This window comes from Hyla sarda, chromosome 9 (genome assembly GCF_029499605.1).
Source record: "Hyla sarda isolate aHylSar1 chromosome 9, aHylSar1.hap1, whole genome shotgun sequence".
In the NCBI taxonomy this organism is placed as follows: Eukaryota; Metazoa; Chordata; class Amphibia; order Anura; family Hylidae; genus Hyla; species Hyla sarda.
The window spans coordinates 136,054,759-136,079,285 of NC_079197.1; the positions used below are offsets into that span (position 1 = coordinate 136,054,759).

A 24,527-nucleotide genomic window follows, 5' to 3' on the forward strand; every position below is an offset into this window, starting at 1 on the left:
ATTATCCAAAGAAAAAAATGTATCCTATCCGCAGGATAGGTCATGAGTATCTAATCGGGGGGAGTCTGACTGCTGAAGCCCCCACCAATCATCAGAATAGGTGTCCCTTGTCCCCCAGGTAAATAGTGTCCGTATACATGCTTGACTTCCTGCTATTCACTTGTCATGGGACTGACTAAGGTAGCTGGGCTTTATACTTGGCTCCTTTTCTCAGACTCATTGTGAGTGAACGGAGCAGTGGAAGAGCATGCACGCTGCCACTTCATTTATTGGGGGGCCGGTGACCCCTATTCCCATGATCAGTGGTGGTCATTTGGAGAGATTGGTGAGAACAGCTGGACCCACTTTCCTGTTAGAATTATGCACTTAGTTGCTTTGTAATCTAAACTTCTTGATATATGTGTTATTTTTATTATTATTCTTGCTGACATGTGCCATTTTATGATTTTAGCTTCATGTTCAAGAAACTCCGGGGAACCATTTAACTACAGAACCAAACCCCCCAGCTGGTGGTGTAGATTTGGACTTTTTGCCAGATGACATCCTTGGGTCTCCATCAGGGGCTAGTGCAAGCCTCACCAATTCTGACCAGCCATGTGACATCCTCCAGCAGAGCTTGCAGGAGGCCAACATTACAGAACAGACTCTTGAAGCCGAGGCAGAACTGGACTTGGGCTCTTTCCAGCTCCCTACTCTTCAACCAGTTGTGCCAGCTGCTCCAGATGGGACCCCTCAGATATTTTCTGGTGGAGCAGACCTTATTGGACTTCAGCAGCCAGCGGTGCTGACACACCAAGCGCTGGTTCAGCAATCTGTAGGGGCAGATGTGGTCAACAAGGCGATCAGTGTACAACCATTTATCCAGCAGGTTGGCCTCGGTAATGTTACAATTCAGCCTATCTCCAACCTCCCTGGCCTGCCTAATGGCAGTCCAGGTGGAGCGTTAGGGATTGGACAAATACAAGTGGTCGGGCAACAAGTAATGGCCATCAACCAGCCTACACAACAGATCCTTGCCAAGCCGGTGCAGCCAGCACAGGTGGCCAATCTGCCAGTGGGTAGCTACTTGGCAGGGACCACCCAGGAGCAGCAGCAGGTCACATTAACGTCAAGTGGGGTGTCTCCACAGAATGCTGGGTTGGTCCTACAGAACAAAATGCCTACAGTGGCCACGACGCTGAATGGCAATTCCATGTTTGGCAGTGTGTCAGCAGCGCAGTGCACGCAGTCCCTTACCGTTACTTCCAGTCTGAACAGCCCGGTTATAATACAACGGACTCCAACTCCAATACAACCCAAACCGGCTGGTGTACTGCAACAAAAGGTGTACCAAATCTCACCCAAACCACAGTTTGCTCCCAACAATACTACACTCACCATCCAAGGAGATGCATCATTGCAGCAACAGCCAAAATCTCAGCAAAACCTTACATTCATGACTGGCAAACCTGGTCAAAACGTCGTCCTATCCAGCTTTCCCCAGGGCCTTCCTGCCAATGTGTTTAAGCAGCCTCCCCCGCAGCAGCAGACACTGGGCAAATCCATGAGTGTTCAGCTGCTTAACCAAGGCAGCAGCATAGTCATCCCGGCCCAGCATGCCCAGGCAATGCTGCAGGGACAGAACCAGTTCCTCTTGCCAGGAACTTCAACCGTCCAGCATCTTTCTGCACTGCAGGCCAATATGGGTGGCCAGATCTTAACTGCTTCCCACCCTAGTGGACAAGCCCACATCATTGCCAGCCAAGGTCCAGGAGGCCAAATTCTAAATCAGGCCCTGCCCGCCCAAATACTTACCAATCAGAACCTTGCAAGTCAGCTGAACTTGGGGCAGGTCCTCACGTCTCAGAATGCACACGGCACAGCTCACATATTGTCTGGACCCATACAGCTGCAGGCAGGACAAGTTGGCCAACCTACTTTGTTCCAGATGCCAGTATCCCTGGCCAGCAGTCTGAGCACGCAGAGTCAACCGGCCGTAACAACATCACTTAACCAAGCCGGCCAAACTGTTATACAAGGAGTGACTTTGCCCAATCAGGTGGCCATGTTCAATACACCCGAGGGCCTTAGCCAAGCAGTAAGCATTCAACAGGCCTCAACGGGAAACAGCCAGAGCCCGGGTATTGTGCAACAAGGAGCAAGCCTTCTGCCGAGCGCAGAGCAGACCTCCATATTGACCGTCCAAACAACACAACAGCCATCACAAGGACAAGCCCAACTCCAATTGAATGTACAGCAACAGCCACAGTCTTTAGCACCTCCGCCCCCTCAACAGGCAATGCCCAGTCCCAGTCTTGAACCCAGCTCCGACAAAATAATCCTTAGCCAAGCAGCCCCAGGAAATATCATCAGTGCAGATTCCATGCAGATGTTCCTCCAGCAGGTATGTGTTGGTCTCTTCATGTTATGCGTCACTACTATAGAAGGATCTTCTCTAATGCTGCTTCTCATCCTTCATAGTGAACCATATGATGCTTCCATCAGTTTTGCCCTAGTAGGGTAGAATCATACATGTTGAAATATATGCTGCAGCAGCAAAATGCGGCACATGTGACCCTATGGTACATTAGTAACTACATTGGAAATCCTCCTGTAGGTGCAGATTATCCTGTACTTGACAATACTGCAGTGTAGGCCCTATGGTTCACTTTGAAGGCAAGGATGAACCGCACCGAACACTAGTATAGACACTGACCCATCAGGGGTTGGTATAGAGTAGTATACTGACAGGTACTTGTTGTACGATCAGTTTTAGTTGTTTTCTCAGTTCCTCAGCGTCTCTTAATGCTCATTTGTTGGGCCGTGCATGCTCTAATGCCGCTTTTACTATTAATACATTGTTTCTTCTTCCTTTTATTTGTGCTTTTTTCGTTAAAAAAACCTTTATATCATCTAGGTATTGGCTTGATCTCTTGAATATGACCCACAAATGGCTTAATGGCCAAGCAGTATTCAAAGCTGATCTGTGTCATATCCAAGGACCAAAACATCTCTGTCTGAATAGTGGAAAGACACGTGGCATAGCTTGTGTCTCCTGAACCGAATTTTAGGCCTGAATTCTTAAGCTAAGCTCGTCTCATTGATTTCATTGTGGTTCTCCAATGGCCAATTCATAGAATGGAGAATGCCAGATAAATGATGGTGTATATCAGTCTTCCTCGACCAGCGGTTTCCCAGCTGTTGCAAAACTACAACTCCCATCATGCCCTGACAGCCGTAGGCTGTCAGGGCATGGAGGGAGTTGTAGTTTTGCAACAGCTGGGAAAATCGTGGCTCGGGGGGGCACAGGTGTATATTGTAGCTGGTAATAGACCTCAAACCTGAATGCAGGAGGCCTGTGTAGTAATCATAAAACATGAATACAATGTGTGAGTGTTTAACAGACGGTTGCCAATGTTGGCCATTACAGAAGGAACAGCAACGGCAGCAATTTTATGAAGTGACGTTGAAACCACAGCAGGAAAGCAGCCTGGTGCAAACCTCTGCCGCCCCACAGCTCTCTATGCCAGTCTACAGCATAGCCGTCTCTGGCAGCACTTTGAGCAGCAGTACCTCCAGCAGCAGTAGCGTGCCCGCCTCCGTCATAGTGAGCAGCAGTGCCGGCTCCGCAGCCCAGCCCAACCGTGACTTGGCCCAGAACCATGCCACAACATCGGAATCCAAAGGACACTTACCTCATTTCCCTACCAGCCAGTCTCAGCAGGCTATGTCCTGCCAGGTAGCCACTACCCCCAATTCAGTCTGCTTTTTTTTTTATTCCTCCCACCTTAATCCTTTTTTTTTTTCTGGCTTCCCTTCTAATTTTCTTTCCCGTAACCTGTGGTGGCAAATTTCCTTCTACTTCACTTTACTGTGCGACTCCATGCAGTACCGCAGACTATTACCCCAAAAATACTCCAGATGGTTTATATTGGGTACTATGGAGATTGTGTGATGATTGCTGATGGCCTCCGACAAGGCAGTATGCCTCCGATGTGATCAGAGAGGCGGTCCTTAAAGGGACATGTACTGTAATATCTCTGGTGATGGGAATGTCTTTTGAGTATTGTCACACAGTTCCCATTTAGATCATTCACAAATATAGCTACGTATATAAGCATCCTATAGGGAATGTCTTATATACCTTATGGGGGGCAAATATATGTCCAAGAGGGGGAGTCTCCAGTTTGAGAGGCTTTCACTCTGGTGTACATGTAATACTACATTTCTTCTGTAGTTATTTAAACTTCTGCCCAGACACAGCCTCACCCAAAGTGTAAAGCAGTGTTTTCCAAACTGTGTGCCTCCAGCTGTTACAAAACTACAAATCCCAGCATGCTATGAGTTGTAGTTTTGCAACAGACGAAGGTACACTTTTTTTTTTCGTAAAGGGTTTATGAAGCTGGTTCTGTTGAGATCCATAGGGTTAAAAAAATAAAATAATAATAACAAATGATATGTACATCTTATTAGCTGGGTGACACCTGTCCTGTAACGGCAGCCATATTTGCCGTCTTCACGTTTTTCATCCAAGGCTGCATTCACATCATGATTACTGCGTCCGTCCAGTTCATACGATTCTATCCTTGAAAATTGTATAGAATTGTACATCTATTCATTGACTCGTGTTGATGAAAATGCAGCCAGCACATGCACCCATTTTGCTCCCTGCACGTTTTTGACCACCATTTTTCGACCCAATTATTATTATTTTTTTTTTCTGAACGTCGTCTTTTAATCATACACTTTTTTATTTATTTTATTTATTTTTTTACACATGCGCCGTAGCTTAAAAATAGTATGGAAAGGTCGAGAAACATATAAAAACGGACAACTACCTAACAGACATGATTTTTAGACACCTCTTCTTAACATATGATTTCAGGTCATCCCTTCCAAGAATACATTCGACAGATGCAAATATCGTGATGTAAAAGTGGCCTTAGAACAGGGGTCTCAAACTGTGGCCCTCCAGATGTTGCAAAACTTCAACTCCCAGTATGCCCGGACAGCCAGTGGCTGTCCGGGCATGCTGGGAGTTGGTTTTGCAACATCTGGAGGGCCACAGTTTGAGACCCCTGTCTTAGAAAGTGATGCTCCTTTAAGACTCCCTCACTGTTCCTGCCAGTGGAAAGTCAGCAATCATTGCAGTGTGAGGCGTATGAACCCCGTAGGGAGGCACTGCACAGTGGACTGATCCCCCCCCCCCCCCCCGTACCCCTGTTCTGTGGCTGGCATTCAGGGTCTCTCTTCCTCCTCTTCTTGGTGGCTCCTGCTTGCACATGATTTTTGTCCCGTTACTAATTCCTTCCCCCCTAAATACGGCTGCTGTTCTCTGGTTATTTTCACCCTCTTCTCCTCTCTCCTCGCACACTCTGCCTTATTATTGTCAATTGCTGACTCTTCCTGTGTCTCGTGTGTCTTGGTCTGCTGTGTGTATATGGGGGTGGGGGAGATCAAAGTGTAACCGGGAATAAAGTTCTGTAGGATGGTGCTTTATGTTTCCCAAGTGTATATTTTTAATGCATAGTTATAGGTTGACCCATCTCTCTATAGCGGTGTTTCCCAACCAGGGTGCCTCCAGCTGTTGTAGTTTTGCAACAGCTGGAGGTACCTTGTTTGGTAAACACCGCTCTATAGTCACGATTAGAGATGAGCGAACTTACAGTAAATTCGATTCGTCACGAACTTCTCGGCTCGGCAGTTGATGACTTTTCCTGCATAAATGAGTTCAGCTTTCAGGTGCTCCGGTGGGCTGGAAAAAGTGGATACAGTCCCAGGAAAGAGGAATGTATCCACCTTTTCCAGCCCACCGGAGCACCTGAAAGCTGAACTAATTTATGCAGGAAAAGTCATCAACTGCCGAGCCGAGAAGTTCGTGACGAATCAAATTTACTTTAAGTTCGCTCATCTCTAATGGAGAACATTACAGCTGGTTGCTCTCCGGCATGACATAGCCGATAAAAGGGAAAACAGACTGCATTAAACTACAAGGTAGCTGACCACGGTATGGTACCACCGCCATTTATGTCCTATCACTCCATTCACAAGATCCTCTCTGCCATTAACATTGCTGTACTCTAAAAAGGCAGAGACTAAGTACCATAGGCTTACTATATGGAATGTTCAGGAAATTTGGAGCTTCATTTGTTTAACGGCAGGTAATAGCATATAAAGCACTAGGGTGCATGATTTCCTTAAAGGGGTACTCCCGTGGAAAACTTTTTTTTTTTTTTTTTTTTTTTTTTTTTTTTAAATCAACTGGTGCCAGAAAGTTAAAACAGATTTGTAAACCACTTCTATTAAAAAATCTTAATCCTTCCAGTACTTTTTAGGGGCTGTATACTAAAGAGAAATCCAAAAAGAAATGCATTTCTTCTGATGTCATAACCACAGTGCTCTCTGCTGACCTCTGCTGTCCATTTTAGGAACTGTCCAGAGCAGCATATGTTTGCTTTGGGGATTTTCTCCTGCTTCGGACAGTTCCTAAAATGGTCAGCAGAGAGCACTGTGGTCATGACATCAGAAGAAATGCATTTCTTTTTTGGATTTCTCTTTAGTATACAGCCCCTAAAAAGTACTGGAAGGATTAAGATTTTTTAATAGAAGTGATTTACAAATCTGTTTTCACTTTCTGGCACCAGTTGATTAAAAAAAAAAAAAAAAAGTTTTCCACAGGAGTACCCCTTTAAGGAAATCATGCACCCTAGTGCTTTATATGCTATTACCTGCCGTTAAACAAATGAAGCTCCAAATTTCCTGAACATTCCATATAGTAAGCCTATGTTACTTAGTCTCTGCCTTTTTAGAGTACAGCAATGTTAATGGCAGAGAGGATCTTGTGAATGGAGTGATAGGACATAAATGGCGGTGGTACCATACCATGGTCAGCTACCTTGTAGTTTAATGCAGTCTGTTTTCCCTTTTATCGGCTATGTCATGCCGGAGAAGAACCAGCTGTAATGTTCTCCATTAGAGATGAGCGAACTTAAAGTAAATTCGATTTGTCACAAACTTCTCGGCTCGGCAGTTGATTACTTTTCCTGCATAAATTAGTTCAGCTTTTCGGTGCTCCGGTGGGCTGGAAAAGGTGGATACAGTCCTAGGAGACTCTTTCCTAATACTGTATCCACCTTTTCCAGCCCACCGGAGCACCTGAAAGCTGAACTAATTTATGCAGGATAAGTCATCAACTGCCGAGCCGAGAAGTTTGTGACGAATCGAATTTACTGTAAGTTCGCTCATCTCTAGTGTACATGATCACTACTTTATGTCCTGCATCTGTTCTAAGATTCCCCAGAGACAATATTAGTAGCTGTTGTTACTGTCAGCCGCCCTGTATACATATGTATAATGAAGATATTTAGGGATGAATGTTTGCTCTACTTGTATTTTCTATCACGTCAGTCATTTAGAAATCTTCTCCTTTTTTCTTCGATAGATTCCAGCCGGACAACAGAAGCTTCCCGGAGCCTCGCCTTCCCATACACTACCTCACCCTCCCAGCCCTCAGCTTCAGGCCTCTGCCACCCACCACTCACAAATGCAGTCTCCTCACCAGTCGCGCCCTCCTTCCCGGCCACCATCTCGTCCTCACTCGAGGCCCCCGTCTCAACCTCAGAGTCTCCCCCGACCTCCTTCTGAGCCCCTTTCCCGCTCCTGTACTCCTCAGATGCAAAACCTATTTGTCATCCAGAACCAAATCTCCTCTTCTCCTCATGGTTCCTCCCAGCACCCTCTGCGTCCTCCTTCTCAGCCTCAGGTACAGACGCCTTTTCCACCTCACCAGCCTATGACCACGGATATGCCACAGACCCTGTCATCCCCTCAGCAGCATGTTCAGCTCCAAGTACAGCTGGGCACTACCCAGGCTGAGATTCGAGCAGGTGTCCCCGTCTCCTTGCAGGCCACCCCACCCACTTCAGAATCCCAAACACATACGTTCCCTGTGCAGTTCCAGACACAGGCCTCTATAAAAGGCCAGACCCCCGGGCAGTCCATCCATATAAATCCTGAACAGCAGCGAACCTTCCAGATGACCCATAGTCAGTTCCAGGCTTTGGCAAACGCATTACCCCAGCAAAAACAACTTTTGGAGAGATATCAACAGGTGAGGGAAACTCTACTATCTTTCCTGTTTGAGTAGATACAATTGTTCCAACCTGGGTACCCAAAGCTGTTGCAAAACTACAACTCCCAGCATGCCCGGGCAACCTTCGGTTGTCCGGGCATGCTGGGAGTTGTAGTTTTGCAACAGCTGGCGGCACCCTGGTTGGGGAAACACTGAAGTAGATACTTGTATTCCATGTAAACTTTGCTTTGTGTGTTCCTCTCCCATTCCTCCTGGAATTGTATGGTTAAAGGGGTATTCCAGTGAAAAACTATTTTCATATCAACTGGCTCCAAAAAGTTAAACAGATTTGTAAATTACTTCTATTAAAAAAACATAATCCTTCTAGTACTTATCAGCTGCTAAAGTTGAGTTGTTCTTTTCTGTCTGACAACAGTGCTCTCTGCTGATACCTGTCTGTCTCAGGAACTGCACAGAGTAGAAGCAAATCCCCATAGCAAACCTCTCCTGCTCTGGACAGTACCTGAGACAGACAGAGATGTCAGCAGAGAGCACCGTGGTCAGACAGAAAAGAGCAACTCAACTTTAGCAGCTAAGTACTGGAAGGATTAAGATTTTTTTTTTAATAGAAGTAATTTACAAATCTGTTTAACTTTCTCGAGCCAAAAAAAAGTTTTTCACTGGAATACCCCTTTAAATTGACACCCAGACGTATGCCCTTGTCCATAGGATGTATCTGTATGCACTGATAGCATTGGACAATGTCAAGATTGTACTGGAACAGGCCTCCTTGATAAACCAAAGGATGAAATGAATTGTCAATTTATTCACACATTACCAGGAGGTGTAGTGGAAGGACAAACCAACCTAAAATGTTCTTCATAAGGGAACTCCTGCGTAGACACATTTCTCTGTCGTACACAGGGCTTAGTAACAGAATGTAATTTGCCCATAAATAACCACTTCCAGTGTTGTAGAACTCCCTTATATGCTTTGTCTTATGTAGGTAATTTTATTGAACCTTTTTGTCCCACAGATGCAACAGGGCTTGATGTTGCCAGCCCAGCAGCAACAAGGTGGCGTACAGACGTCCTCAGCAATTGGCACACAGTTCACTGGTCAGTCGTCTTCATTGCTGATCGGTAGTCAGGGGCAGCCGGTGCAAGCTCAAGCCCCCCTGCACGGTCACTCCCCTGGGCAAGTACTAGTCCAGTCCGCGCAAGTGGTGCACAGCGATCTGACAAAGGTGCAAGGCGGCACCATGTCCCAGGCAGCTCAGCTCTCAACACTAATTCAGCAGCAGCAGCAGCAAGGATCAGTTCTTGTGAAGACTTCAGGTATGCAAGTGATGCTGTGCTAATTTACAATGTGCCTTAAATGGGTTGTACAGAGTAAGAAGTCTTTTTTCAATGAAAAGAAGGAAAAAACGGAGCACACACCTGAAAATCCTGCTGCCACAATTTATTCAAAGTTCATGCTGAACGCAGATATGACATCTTCCCCACAAATGCGACCAGAGGTGAGAGGCAGGAGCGTGCACCTAGACATAGAATAAGAAGTCACTTCAAGTCACCAGTCCCTTTAAAGGGGTACTCCGCCCCTAGACATCTTATCCCCTATCCAAAGGATAGGGGATAACATGTCAGATCGCCGGGGTCCCGCTGCTGGAGACCCCGGGGATCGCTGCTGCAGCACCCCGCTATCATTACAGCACAGAGCGAGATCGCTCTGCACGTAATGAGGGGCGATACGGGGGACGGAGCATCGTTACATCACGGCTCCGCCCCTCGTGACGTCATGGCCCGCCCACGTCAAGACAAGTCTATGGGAGGGGCGTGGTGGTCGTCACGCCCCCTGCCATAGACTTGCATTAAGTGGACGGTCTGTGATGTCATGAGGGGGCGGAGCCATGACATCACGCTGCTCCGGCCCCTGTATCGCCCGTCATTACGCACAGAGTGAACTCGCTCTGCACAGTAATGATAGCGGGGTGCTGCAGCAGCGATCCCCGGGGTCCCCAGCAGCGGGACCGTGGCGATCTAACATCGTATCACCTATCCTTTGGATAGGGGATAAGATGCCAGGGGCGGAGTACCCCTTTAAGGCTATGTTCACACAATAGAATTCCCTTGCAGAATCTGCTAAAAAAAAAAAAAAAAAAAAACAGCTAGGAATTTCTGCAAAATTTACTGCACATTGTGGTAAATGGGGATACCACTGTCCCATTCTCATAGCGGAATTTCTGCTGTGGAAATTTTGCAGCGGAAATTCTGCTGTCTGAATTCTGCAAAAGCATTGAACCTGTCTTTAAATTTTGCAGAATTCTGGACTGAAACCTATTTTTCATTGGAGCTTTGAATTTTTGAGAACAAAAAAATGCAGCTTAAATTCTGCAAAAGTTTACAGAATTTGACAGGAATTACAGAGTTTCCACTGTGTGAACATGTGTGAGCCTAAGGCCATGTTCACATGATGGAATTTCCTTGCAGAATTCCGCAGAAGAATTCTGCACGGACATTCCGCTGCCGCCGACTCCCATTGATTTTAATGGGATTCTGCTGCACTGTGCACACGGCTGAATTTCCTGCTCAGAAATGCATTGCCCTCAATGAGACGCTGCATTTCCGAGCAGTCGGTGGAATGTTTGCACGAAAATTTTCTGTTTGTACATTCCACCATGTGAGCATAACCTAATAGTACCTAAAGGGCCTTGTGTAAATCAGCTGTGTATTACACAGATTCCTGTTGCAGCTGTTGGGATTGGAGAAAACTTCTATCCCAAAAGTGAATTTGTTCAGTACCCATAACTATCAGTTCTGTCTTGCAAAGGTTCCCAGGCCTAATGTGCAGAGGCCTAAAGGCAGGATCTGAGGTCTGGTGATTGTTTGACATTGACTTTGGAGTCTATTTTAGGGGTAGAAGTCTGACTAATTTATGTCTGGTCTGTGGTTTAAATTACTTTTTTGGGGTCTGATCTGGGGTCTTAATTATCGGTAATGGCTAGAGTCTGATATAGGAGAAGAGGTCTGATAAATTTAGAGTCTTGGTAAATCTAGATCTGTTCTGTGTCTTAATGCGGCGTCTATGTAGTAAAGTAAAAACGTGCCCAAGGGTCAAGTTGGCAACTAAAAGATCCACTGATACCCTTTGCAAGTTGTACAATAACATGTTTAATGAAAACTGGTTAAAAGTTATGTTTTATGCTTAGGGTTATGCTTGGTCTTTCTTGTTTTTAGCCTTCTGGGTCAGGAAAAATAATATGCTACGGGGTTCCCTGAGAAGGATTTTAGCCAGAGGTTCCCCAATATTAAAAGTACAATATGTACAACATTTACAATATGTATATAGAACAATAAACAGCCTAGAAACAAAACAGGGTGGTTTAGGGGCTTACATCCCCCTAATAATAACATTAAAGTGAATTGCCAAAGTGTAGAAACCCCAATAAAATATGTTTAGAGCCTACAACTTTACCTGCAAAAAGAAAGTAGGTACAAAAATCTAAAAATTATTAGTTCCCTAATGAAAAAAAGCTTTTGGTGTTGTCTTGAATCTTCTCGTAAAGAGTTGGATGTGAAGGGGTTAATGGGGTTTTCTACTTTTCTGTAAATAAAGCTAAATAATCGAATAGTAAATTGGTGTTCTAGTTTTCAGTATACTTTGCGTCTTAATTGCTTTCACTTTTCAAGATTTCTGCTTGCGGTCAGTGAATGAAAACTTTTTTTTTTTCCACCTTTTATATTTAAAGATTAAAAAACGGTCATGGCCTAGTCCTGTTTTCAAAGCAGCTGATTATTTTGTGTGTCATTGTAGCCAAGAGTTACCTGTTCTGAGCCAGGATGGGAGATAAATGCGTGTATGTAGCACAAGATGAAAAAGCACGAACACTCCAGCTCGGTGGCAGATCCAATGATAGACTTTATTGACATATAGCTATGTGAAACACAGGTACGTGGCAGGATGTGTCGTGTTTCGGCCAGATGCTGGCCTTACTCATACGTATGAGTAAGGCCAGCATTTGGCCGAAACGCGTCACCCTGCCACGTACCTGTGATTCATGTAGCTATATGTGAATAAAGTCGATCTTTGGATCTGCCACCGAGCTGGAGTATTCGTGCTTTTTCATATTGTCTTCAGGTGCAGTCCGCACCTTCTCCGTGCTCAATATCTCGGCAACAGGGTGAGCTGATTCTACCTCCCATTGCTATTTAGCACAATACCTGCGTTGGTACAAACTAAAACTACATCAGGCACTGTATTGGCGCGTTGGTCATATACTGATTAGAATGTTTCCTTTCCTTAAAAAAACAATGTTTTAGTTTGATTCTGTTTGTTACGATCAATATCTCATGGTCTCCATGATTCACAGGCGCTGCTCCTGGGACCCAAGACTCCAATGTTTACCCCAGCAATGCTGTGAAAACCCCTGGGGTGCAGGGGAAACCTGTCAGTGCAGTTCCTGGGCAGACGCCGGTAAGATGTCCATGTGATCCTCATAGCACGGCAGGTTACATTTACTTAGTGGCTGTTTATAAGCTTCACATGCAGCATGGTGTATACAGGGTATGGGAAGAACCGGGAAGTGACCTTATTTATTAGTTTGCACACTTCTGCCTCCTAGTGGCAAGGTAAGAATATAGCATCTAAGCAAGGAGCGTGTGTACTTGTGATTTAAGATCATGAACTGAAGGAACACTTTGGGCAAAATGAATACACTTTGTTGCTAGTGCAAGGAGAAGAGAGAAACCCTGTCATGCGCCTCCACCCATAGGCCTTGCAGTAGATATAATACAGTGTATCTTTCTCCTTGAATATGGGTGTGTGGGCCCCTCTTTACCCATTCCAAGACCCTTTTATTCTTTATTATATTTATAACAATGACACCCAACTCTTGGATGCTGATGCTGAGCAGAATTCAGGTGGGACAGCTGCTGGAACTGCTTTATCAGAGGGGGGAGCTACTGGGGGTCCACAGTCACTTCGGTAGTAATGTAATTTTACCCAAATGCCCATTAAAAACATTTAGAGTGAAAGCTGCTTTTTGCATGAACTCTTTGGTTATAATAGTTGGGGTCCCCAGCTGGGACTTCCCTTTGCAAACTCGCACATGCCCTTATAGGATATATGGACAGGGCTCGTCCTGAGTGGGCAATTTCATTAGAATTAGTGTTGTAGCTTGAAAGAGTTAGAACAAAACTGCACAGTAACGCTTATGATTTTGCATACCACTATATCCACATGCCATATACTATCCAGTTTGATGTTGTCCTTGCACAGCATTGATATGGCTGGGTGGAGTATAGACACCTAAGGGCTTCAGGCATTAGAGTAGTGTTTTCCAACCAGGGTGCCTCTAGCTGTTGCAAAACTACAACTCCCAGCATGCCCGGACAGCCTTCGGCTGTCCGGGCATGCTGGGTGTTGAAGTTTTGCAACAGCTGGAGGCACCCTGGTTGGAAAACGCTACATTAGAGAGTGCCACCTCTGCAGCTGTGCTCTTGATTACCGTTATTGTGGCAATAATTATGTGATGTACACATTTTGTTGTATGTTCAGGTTATGTCTGTTCTTAGTTGAATATCTGGGATTTAAAGCCCGCGGATAACTATACTTTTTTATTTCCAGGGTAAAACTGGTGTTATCAGCTCTGTGCCTAGTATCAGTCTAGGAAAGGGTTCCCTGCAGATCCAGGTGGTTGGAAAGGGAATCCAGCAGATTGTACCTACTGGCCAGGTCCAGAATCAGCCACAGGTAAATGCCACTATCCTTAAAGTGGACCTGTCAGCTGAATATACAATCTGTTAAATGACACTTAATAGTTTTCTGCTGCTTTAGCTCCTAGTAGTATGGTCCTGTACCTGTAATAAGCTGTCTGTACTCAGTATATTCAGCTGGCATATCCACTTTAAATCACCCCTCCTTTTAACAATATGTTCTTACATGGAAATTACTGTGAATCTCTTAATACAGTCATGGCCTTAATGTTGGCTCCCCAGAAACTTTTCAAGAAAATGAAGTATGTGTCAGGATTCGGCAGGCTGGAGGTGGATCCTCTGTGTCAGAGAGGGATTGACGTGGACCGTGTCGGTGGACCGGTTCTAAGTTGCTACTGGTATTCACCAGAGCCCGCCGCAAAGCGGGATGGTCTTGCAGCGGCGGTAGCAACCAGGTCGTATCCACCGGCAACGGCTCAACCTCTCTGACTGCTGAGATAAGCGCGGTACAAGGGATTAGGCAAGAGCAAGGTCGGACGTAGCAGAAGGTCAGGGCAGGCAGCAAGGATCGTAGTCAGGGGCAACGGCAAGAGGTCTGGAACACTGGCTTGGGATACACAAGGAACGCTTTCACTGGCACAATGGCAACAAGATCCGGCAAGGAAGTGAAGGGGAAGTGAGGTAATATAGGGAAGTGCACAGGTGAACACACTAATTAAAACCAGGCGCCAATCAGTGGCGCACTGGCCCTTTAAATCGCAGAGAGCCAGCGCGCGTGCGTGCCCTAGGGAGCGGGGCCGCGCATGCCGGGAAAGCACAGACAGGGAACGAGTCTGGTAAGCGGGCCGGGATGCGAACCGCGAGCGGGCGCGTCCCGCATCGCGAATCGCATCCCGGCTAGGGACATTATTGCAGCGCTACCGGGGCGCTGCGAACAGGAGAACGCTGCAAGCGCTCCGGGGAGGAGCGGGGACCCGCAGCGCTCAGCGTAACAGTATGTCTCACAGAAAAGGATTGCAGTAACAGATGTTTTGCTATACACATGTTTATTCCCTTTGTGTGTATTGGAACTAAACCAAAAAAGGGAGGAAAAAAAGCAAATTGGACATAATGTCACACCAAACTGCAAAAATGGGCTGGACAAAATTATTGGCACCCTTAACTTAATATTTGGTTGCACACCCTTTGGAAAACTGAAAAAACTAAAATCAGTGGCTTCCTATAACCATCAATAAGCTTCTTATACCTCTCAGCCGGAATGTTGCAAACTGCTCCAGGTCTCTCTTATTGGAAGGCGCCTTTTCGCAACAGCAATTTTAAGATCTCTCCACAGGTGTTCAATGGGATTTAGATCTGGACTCATTGCTGCCACTTCAGAACTCTCCAGCACTTTGTTGCCATCCATTTCTGGGTGCTTTTTGACGTATGTTTGGGGTCATGGTCCTGGTGGAAGACCCAAGATCTCTGACGCAAACCCAGCTTTCTCTATCTGCTCCACTGGGGGGCACAGACCGTGGTGTATGCTGCTGTCTCTAGGAGGTGTGACACTATGGTAATAGTCCCTCCCAGCAGGATATACCCGCCTTCAGGCTCTGAGCTAGTCAGTTTAAGCTTAGTGCCTGAAGGAGGTGGACATGGCAGGGATGGGGAAATCCTATAGCCCGACGCCCGGGACTAGTAGTTTTGGGCGCCGGCCAGGTGAATTGTTTATAGATTTAGCCCTGTATCGGGCAGGGACAGACTTCCCCCTTATTTTTCTTTAATGTCGGTGTGATTCGCAGGAGGCGATGGAAGTCTGTACCTCACACCGGCCTCAGAGTGTATGGAGGGGGCGGCGGCCTCCAGCTGACTGCAGAGTCCCCTTATCTCCCCTCCCGGAGGATGGACGCAGCTCAGAAGACACAGCAGGGTGAGAGAAAGGATGTAGACAGCTCCGTGCACAGCTCCATCCCCCGCACTCAGCTCTACCCCTCCCCCTCCCCCTGATCTGTCTAGACAGGACCTAATCCACCACGGGGAGGTTGCTTGTTTGCACGGGGTAAACACAGAGCGGAGGGAGGGGGAGGAAGGAAATCTCACCTCACACCGCGGTGACTACAGCTCTGATGTCCACTCATGGCGGATCAGGTGAGGAGACCAAGAATACAGGCGGCGGCAGGAAGGGTGGTTGTATATGTATGGTGTGAGTGTATGTGTGATGTGTGTATGTAATGTATGATGGGGGGGCAGCGGCAGGTGTATGTATGATGTGTGCATATGTATGGTGTATATCAGTGTTTCCCAACCAGGGTGCCTCCAGCTGTTGCAAAACTACAACTCCCAGCATGCCCTGGGCATGCTGGGAGTTGTAGTTTTGCAACAGCTGGAGGCACCCTGGTTGGGAAACACTGGGGGATATGTATGGTGTGAGTGTATGTGTGTATGATGTCTATGTGTGATGTGTATGTAATGTATGATGTGTGTATAATGTCTAAGTGTGATGTGTATGTATGTGATGTATGATGTGGGGTGGGCAGCGGCAGGTGTATGTATGATGTGTGCATATGTATGGTGTATATTTATGGTGTGAGTGTATGTGTGATGTGTGTATGAAGTCTGTCTATGTGTGATGTGTATGTAATGTGTGTATGTGATGTATGATGTGGGGGGGCAGCGGCAGGTGTATGTATGATGTGTGCATATGTATGGTGTATATGTATGGTGTGAGTGTATGTAATGTATGATGTCTATGTGTGATGTGTATGTAATGTATGATGTGTGTATGATATCTAAGTGTGATGTGTATGTGATGTATGATGTGGGGTGGGCAGCGGCAGGTGTATGTATGGTGTGAGTGTATGTGTGTATGTAATGTATGATGTGGGGGGGGCAGTGGCGGGTGTGTGTATGTATGATATGGGGGCAGTGGCTGGTGCATGTATGATATGTGTATGCATGAATATTTTGTATAGGAGCGGACTGTCACGTCGGGCATTAGGGCAGTTGTGCCATCTAATTTTATTTATTTTTAGTGGCACCCGCACTAAATTGCACCTCCAGAATCCTGCCCCTTCATACTCGCCCACCGACCAAGAGCCCCACGGATGCAGACAAACACGCCCAAACCAAAACTACAACTCCCAGCATGTTGGACCATAACCTAAACTGTAGAACTATAAAGTGCAACATGCTGGGAGTTGTAGTTTTGGTTCGGGTCAGCTGCAGAGCCATAGGCTACATTAGGGCATGCTGGGTGTTGTAGTTACTAACTGTAATTCCCAGTATTCCTTGACACATCCTATGGCTCTGCAGCTGACACAAACCAAAACTACAACTCCCAGCATGTCCCAGAATAACCTTAACTGTACTATACAGTGCAACATGCTGCAACACCCACAGAACCATAGGCTGTATCAGGGCATGCTGGGAGATGTAGTTATCTAGTAACTAAATGCAACTTCCAGCATTTTCTGGCACAAAATGCACCATATAAACAGGAGAAGCAGAACCCCCCCCCCCCCCCCCCCACAGTAACACATAAGTCCCTATTGAGACAGAAAAATAGTGATTAAAATATTTTAAAAAGTGCGTATACATGTGAATAAGCCTCTTTCCTAATAAAAGTTTCCAATTTTCTTTAAATAAAAATAATGTACAAAAATAAACATAAGTGGTATCGCTGCATGTGGAAATGTCCAGACTATTAAAATATGATGTTAATTAAACCGTACGGTGAACGGTGTAAATGTAAATAATAGTCCAGAATTGCTCATTTTTGGTCACTTCATATGAGAAATTTTTTATAAGGTGATCAAAAAGTTACATCTAGACTTTTCTGGGCTTCCCTCGGGTGTAAGAGGATCTACAGCTCTCCGGCCGCTAATATCCTGGCATACTGCGATCACCTATTAACCCATTAGATCTCCGCTGTCAGCAGTGTCTAAAGGGATTTTATATCCATCCCTGGTGGTCTAGTGGGGAGATCAGACTATTTTGGTTGAAATTATTTCATCAACCAGGACAAGTAGATTTTCTTGAGGGACAAGTAGATTGTGTTCCGCTTTAGTCCCTTGGACAAGTAGTTTCTTTTTTAAATTTCCACACCCCTGCATGGTCTGGATTTATCCAGACCAGATCTTCAGATTTTTTGTTTTCCTAGCATAGGGACGTGTTAGTTTTTTATTCCTTTTCTGTTTTCAGGGGGGGACTCAGGGACTCCGGTTCCCTGTTTCCCCATTGCGAGTAAGGGGGCACAGACATTGCGTATATGCACTGTTCACCCCCCCCCCCCCCCCCCTCACCAACGGTCAGCGCCTGGGTTGGTACCTCATGGGTCCGGGTTCCCCCTATTTCCCTGCTCACCTCGCTCGCGCATAGCAGCAAGGCGTGATGCAGGTAACTAAAGCTGACTGAAGACTTAACTGAAGACTTCATTAGGCAGACTTCCTCAGTCGGTCCTCACCCGACCCCGGCGAGTGGTCTCTTCATCCGGAGTTCTTCGCGCAGCTCTGAGACCTCTGGGGCATTCCGGACGTGGACCTCTTCGCGTCCCGGCACAATCGGAAGATCCTTCCGTTTGTGCCCAAGTCCCGGGACCCCCAGGCTCTGGCCGTGGATGCCCTAGTGACTCCTTGGGCGGGGTTCGCCCTACCTTATCTGTTCCCTCCTCTTCCGCTCCTTCCTAGGGTGCTGAGGAAGCTCAAGGCAGAGGACGTCCCCACCATTCTGGTAGCTCCAGTTTTGGCCCCGAAGGTCGTGGTACGCCAACGTAGTCAGGCTCCTTGACGACGCTCCTCTGCGCCTTCCACTCCGCCCGGACCTACTCTCTCAGGGTCCTCTTTGCCACCCCAATTTACAGTTGCTGCATTTGACGGCATGGCGGTTGAGACCGCTGTTTTGAGGGCCCGCGAGTTCTCTTCCCAAGTCATTCACACCATGCTCAAGGCTCGTAAGCCCTCCTCTGCAAGAATTTACCACCGTACTTGGCGGTCTTATTTTCGTTGGTGTGAAGCTCAGGACTTCTCCCCGGTGACCTTCTCGGTTCCCCGACTTCTCTCCTTTTTGCAGTCGGGGTTGGAACTGGGGTTTTCTCTCAGTTCCCTTAAAGGTCAAGTTTCGGCCCTTACTGTTCTTTTCCAGTGGCCCCTGGCTTCTAATTCTCATGTCCGGACCTTCCTGTAAGGAGGGGCGCACACTGTTCCTCCTTATCGGTCACCTTCTCCCCCTTGGGACTTGTATTTGGTTCTGAGTGCCCTCCAGGGTGCACCCTTTGAGCCCCTTAGAGAGCAGTCTCTCTGCCTCCTTTCTTGGAAAGTGGCGTTTCTTGTTGCTATCACCTCCATCCCGAGGGTGTCTGAACTGGCAGCTCTTTCCTGCCGTTCTCCGTTTCTGGTGATCCACCGGCCAAGGTCGTTTTCCGGCCAGATCCTTCCTTTTTGCCAAAGGTGGTCTCTGCCTTTCATCTCAATAAGGACATTGTCCTCCTGACTTTTTGTCCGGCTCCTTCTCATCCTAAGGAGCGCTTACTACGCAAGCTGGATGTAGTTCGGGCTGTTCGGTCTTATCTCTCCATCACTTCTTTGTTTCGTCAGTGTGATTCCTTTTTCGTCCTTACGGTAGGTCGTCACAAGGGACAACCTGCTTCCAAGGCCACCATTTCTCGGTGGATTCGGTCCGCCATTCCGGAAGCCTATCGCTGTAAGGGGAAGATTCCTTCTTTCAGGGTTGTGGCTCATTCCACACGTTCTTTAGGGGCATCCTGGGTTCTCCAGAATAGAGCCTTGGCCTCGCAGATTTGCAAGGCGGCTACCTGTTCGTCTTTGCACACTTTCTCGAGGTTTTACCGAGTTCATACTTTCGCATCGGCTGATGCTAGTCTGGGTCGTAAAGTGTTGCAAGCGGCAGTGGATCGGCCGTCTGCCTGATTACTTATCTGCCCACCCAAGGGACGGCTTTGGTACGTCCCACGGTCTGTGTCCCCCAATGGAGCCGATAGAGAAAAGGAGATTTTTGTTTACTTACAGTAAAATCTCTTTCTCGAAGGATCCATTGGGGGACACAGCTCCCGCCCTTTTTGGGATTTTCCTTTGGTTCTCTGTCCGAGGGTGTGTTCAGTTATGTTTTTTCTTCTGGTTCTCAGACAGTTTTGGGTTTTTCTTTGACCTATTGGTCTCCTCCTATTGCTCTGGAACTTATACTGACTAGCTTAGAGCCTGAAGGCGGGTATTTCCTGCTGGGAGGAGCCGACTTTTTTTATTACCATAGTGTCACACCTCCTAGAGACAGCAGCATACACCCACGGTCTGTGTCCCCCAATGGATCCTTCGAGAAAGAGATTTTACGATAAGTAAACAAAAATCTCCTTTTCTGACACTGGTCTGTACAGGGCAACCCAAAATCCGTTGGTAATCCTCAGATTTCATTATGCCTTGTACACATTCAAGGAACCCAGTGCCAGAGGCAGCAAAACAACCCCAAAACATCATTGAACCTCCACCAGATTTCACTGTAGGTACTGTTTTCTTTTCTTTGTAGGCCTCATTCCATTTTCGGTAAACAGTAGAATGATGGGCTTTACCAAAAAGCTCTATCTTGGTCTCATCTGTCCACAAGACATTTTCCCAGAAGGATTTTGGCTTACTCAAATTCATTTTGGTAAAATGTAGTCTTTCTTTTTTATGTCTCTGTGTCAGCAGTGGGGTCCTCCTGGGTTCCCTGTGCTGACACTGATGCTCCCTGAGCCTGCAGGACAGCTTGAATATCTTTGAAAATTGTTTGGGGCAGTTTATCCACCATCCGGACTATCCTGCGTTGACATCTTTCATCAATTTTTCTCTTCCATCCACGCCCAGGGAGATTAGCTACAGTGCCATGGGTTGCAATTTTCTTGATAATGTTGGGCACTGTGGACAAAGGCAAATCTAGATCTCTGGAGATGGACTTGTAACCTTGAGATTGTTGATATATTTCCACAATTTTGGTTCTCAAGTCCTCAGACAGTTCTCTTCTTCTCTTTCTGTTGTCCATGCTTAGTGTGGCACACACAGACACACAATGCAAAGACTAAGTGAACTTCTCTCCTTTTTATCTGCTTTCAGGTGTGATTTTTATATTGCTCACACCTGTTACTTGCCCCAGGTGAGTTTAAAGGAGCATCACATGCCTACAGTCTTATTTTTCCACAATTTTGAAAGGGTACCAATAATTTTGTCCAGCCCATTTTTGGAGTTTGGTGACATTATGTCCAATTTGCTTTTTTGTTGTAGTTCCAATACACACAAAGGGAATAAACATGTGTATAGCAAAACATGTGTTACTGCAATCCTTTTCTGTGAGAAATACTTAATTTTCTTGAAAAATTTCCGGGGAGCCAACATTTATGGCCATAACTGTATATTAATATATAGAGTAGATCTCCCCTTTCCTACTCATACCCTGCACGTTTGTGGATTTAGGTGAGAACATGGGAAGATTGCTGCCAAGACTATCAGCATACTGTTTACCGTCTTAAGCTGGTTTCACATACTGAATTTAAGTTGCATTGCACTCTGAATTGTAATTTTTGGGTCTCTGGGCGTAAATTCCACAGTCTGCACGACAAAGCGCAATCCCCATTGAAACAAATACAAAATGCTATGCACCTAAAATTTTGTGCGGAATTCTGTGTAGAACGTCTGTCGTGTGAACTCACCTTAGGGTTCAATGCACAATGTATGTAGTAAGTCTCTGTGCTCCCTCTTATGATGGCTGCATGTAACAAGCACATGTATGGTTTCTGAAGTTTCTGAAGTTTGGAGCTGTTTATCAGAAATACCATGCTATGTCTATTATAGGGATATGAAGAGATTAATCCTCACAGAATGTTGGATCTATTTAGATTTAAAAAAAATGTACAACATAGGAAAGAAATTAACTTTAAGCCAGATATTCAATCTATGCTGAACCTGTAGATTTCTGATAAGTGGCGCAGAATATGCCTGGCAGCTATTAATCTCTGCTACAACCGTGCACATTTGCTGATATTTAGGCCACTTAAGACATTTTTGTTCTTATTCTTCATTAATGTTAATTTGTTAATGTTTTCCTTTAGTATGAAAATAAATTTGGAGCCCTGAAGAAAATGCAAACACTACAGCCAAGCAAGGAAGCCTGGTGAGTTTATACATAACACACAACTTTTCCTCTGCACAGGTTTTGATAAATCTCCACCATTGTTCTTAATTAAAGGCATCCCCTTCTATGGATCTCCACATTTGAAATAATAATCTACTTATTTCTCATTAAATAGATTATACAAATTATCTTCATCTAAAGGAAAAGGAGCTATGTAAGAGGTGACTTTTAAACTAGTTCACACGATAGAATTTCCATGTGGAATGTCCCATTGATATCATAGGGATTCTACTGCGCTGTGCACATTACAGAAATTCTGCAGGAGATGTTTCTGCTGTGGAAGTCCTGATTCCAGAGTCCGCAGACAGAATAGACATGCCTAGTCTCTAGGTGCACTTTCTGATGGCGCTCCGCTGTCTGGGCAATGTCTGCACAGAAATTTTCCCTGCGAACATTCACCGGTGTGAACATAGCCTTAGTATTGCCCTATGTATTGGAAATGTGTGCGTGCTGTTCACTCGTGTGAAATGTGGCAAAAAGTGTTACATGGGTAGGGCAACATGCATAACCATAGTATAAAATTAAACAATGCCTGAAGATTGACAGGGGGGAGAGATTTATCAAAACCTATGTAGAGGATAAGGGGTTTAGTTGCCCATAGCACCTAGATTGCTTCTTTCATTTTTCCTTGACCTTTTTAGAAATTATACAAGCAATCTGCTTGCTATGGACAACTGCACCACTCTTCCTCTACACAGGTTTCAATACATTTTCCCCAACACCTTCCAAAATCTGCACCACCCCTGTCCTCAGGTTGTGTGTGTTATTACTACCAGGCTCCATTACCTTCAATCGAATCGAGCTGCAATACCTCACACAACCTGAGGGCAGGTGTGGTGCTGTTTTTGAAGAAATTAGTTCTCTTTCTAATCCTGGATAACCCCTTTAGGTCAGTGATGTCTTTTCCAGGAGTCCTGTCAGAATTTACATTACCTTTTACTCATAAATACTGCTTAAAATCATGAAGCTCTTATCACAGAGAAAAGCTGCGATCAGATAGGGTGGTAAAAATCACTTAACAGGTTCACTTTTCATAGACTAAAGAGATGTGCTATAACACTAAGGGGGACATTTCTCATGAACACAGATTTTTGTGCAGTTGAAAACCTGCTGTGTAAGTGTGGTTTTCCCAGTTGCTGTGCAAAGTTTATTATGTTGCACATGTCACTTCATAAATTTGCGCAGATGATAGGAAGTTCCCGGCGCAAAAATCGTTGAAAAGCTGACACACGTCTACTTCAGCTGGTCACTGTAGTACAAGTCAGTGTGCCAAATAAAACCACACTACACACGTTATTACTATGCCTTCTAGTATGGGATCTGTCAATTTATTAGGATAATAATGCAGGGGTTGGCTCTACATCAAGCAGGAGGATACGTGATTTGCACTTCTTTGTGGATTCCATTGCTTTGCTGCTTATTATCATCCTTTTTTTTACTTCAGCTTCCTGGAGCAGTTACACAAACACCAGGGCTCCGTTCTACACCCGGATTACAAATCCTCCTTTCACTCATTTGAAGATGCCCTGCACAGACTTGTTCCATACCACGTGTACCAGGGATTGCTTCCTCCCGAACACGATCTAAAGAAGGGTAAGAAAGTCGCATTCAGATCCATCAATCATCCGTGCTCTGACTGATGGCCTGTATAGTTATGGCATGATCAGGGCACATCTATCTTTATCGTGTCATATGCACATAGAGGAGTTCACGCCTAATGCCTATCTTTTCTTATTCGTTGTCCACAGTGGATGATGAGTTTGAAACGGTATCGACGCAGCTTCTGAAGCGCACACAGGCCATGCTGAACAAGTATCGCTTGCTTCTTTTGGAAGAGTCTAAGGTAAGACTTTGTTCTTTCAACATATTTTTAAGTAAATCCAAAGTTGCTTTTTAGAGTCTTAAAAATGTACAGGGGAAACTCGAAAAATGAGAATATTGTGCAAAGTAAATTTCTTTCAGTAATGCAACTTAAAAGGTGAAACTAATATAGGAAAGAGACTGATTACATGCAAAACAAGATAGTTCAAGCCCTGATTGGTCATAATTGTGATCATTATGGTTACAGCTCATGAAAGCCCCAAATCCCCAATATATGATATGATTTGGGGAGCCATGTCATCTGCTGGTGTTGGTCACTGTGCTTCATTAAGTCCAGGGACAACACATCCGTCTACCAGGAGATTTTGGAGCACTTCATGCTTCCTTTCCTTTTAAGTTACATTAATGAAATAAACGCCGTTTACGTTCCGGCGCGTCCTCTTCGGTATCCCCTGCATTGTCGGCACTCTCCATCGTCATCATCACGTCGCTGCGCACGCCATCCCGTCATCCAATAGGAGCAGCGTGCGCAGCGACTTGATGGCGGCGACGCAGAGCGAGGATGCCGGGGAAACAGAGGCCTTGCCGGAGCGTCGGGGACACCCCGGGACGCGGCGACAGCAATGGAAGGCGACATCCAGGGCAGCGGTGACGGTCCGGAGCGGCGGGGACACGTGAGTATAACCTCCAATACCAGTGGTCTACAACCTGCGGACCTCTAGTTGTTGCAAAACTACAACTCCCAGCATGCGGGCATGCTGGGTGTTGTAGTTTTGCAACATCTGGAGGTC

At 45.8% G+C, this 24,527-nt stretch overlaps 1 protein-coding gene across 11 annotated transcripts in view; it reads left to right on the forward strand.

Moving 5' to 3' along the window:
* BICRA (BRD4 interacting chromatin remodeling complex associated protein) overlaps nt 1–24,527 on the forward strand; it is a 122,962-nt gene that overhangs the window by 94,798 nt on the left and 3,637 nt on the right. For 9 of the 11 annotated variants that reach the window (XM_056539928.1, XM_056539933.1, XM_056539931.1 and 6 more), the window contains 9 exons: nt 452–2,383; nt 3,410–3,718; nt 7,421–8,089; nt 9,087–9,387; nt 12,420–12,523; nt 13,676–13,801; nt 21,833–21,894; nt 23,360–23,508; nt 23,664–23,758. In XM_056539928.1, the coding sequence (XP_056395903.1) occupies nt 452–2,383; nt 3,410–3,718; nt 7,421–8,089; nt 9,087–9,387; nt 12,420–12,523; nt 13,676–13,801; nt 21,833–21,894; nt 23,360–23,508; nt 23,664–23,758 (3,747 nt within the window). The remainder of the gene's footprint in view (nt 1–451; nt 2,384–3,409; nt 3,719–7,420; nt 8,090–9,086; nt 9,388–12,419; nt 12,524–13,675; nt 13,802–21,832; nt 21,895–23,359; nt 23,509–23,663; nt 23,759–24,527) is intronic. The other 2 variants (XM_056539934.1, XM_056539935.1) reach the window with 2 other exon arrangements.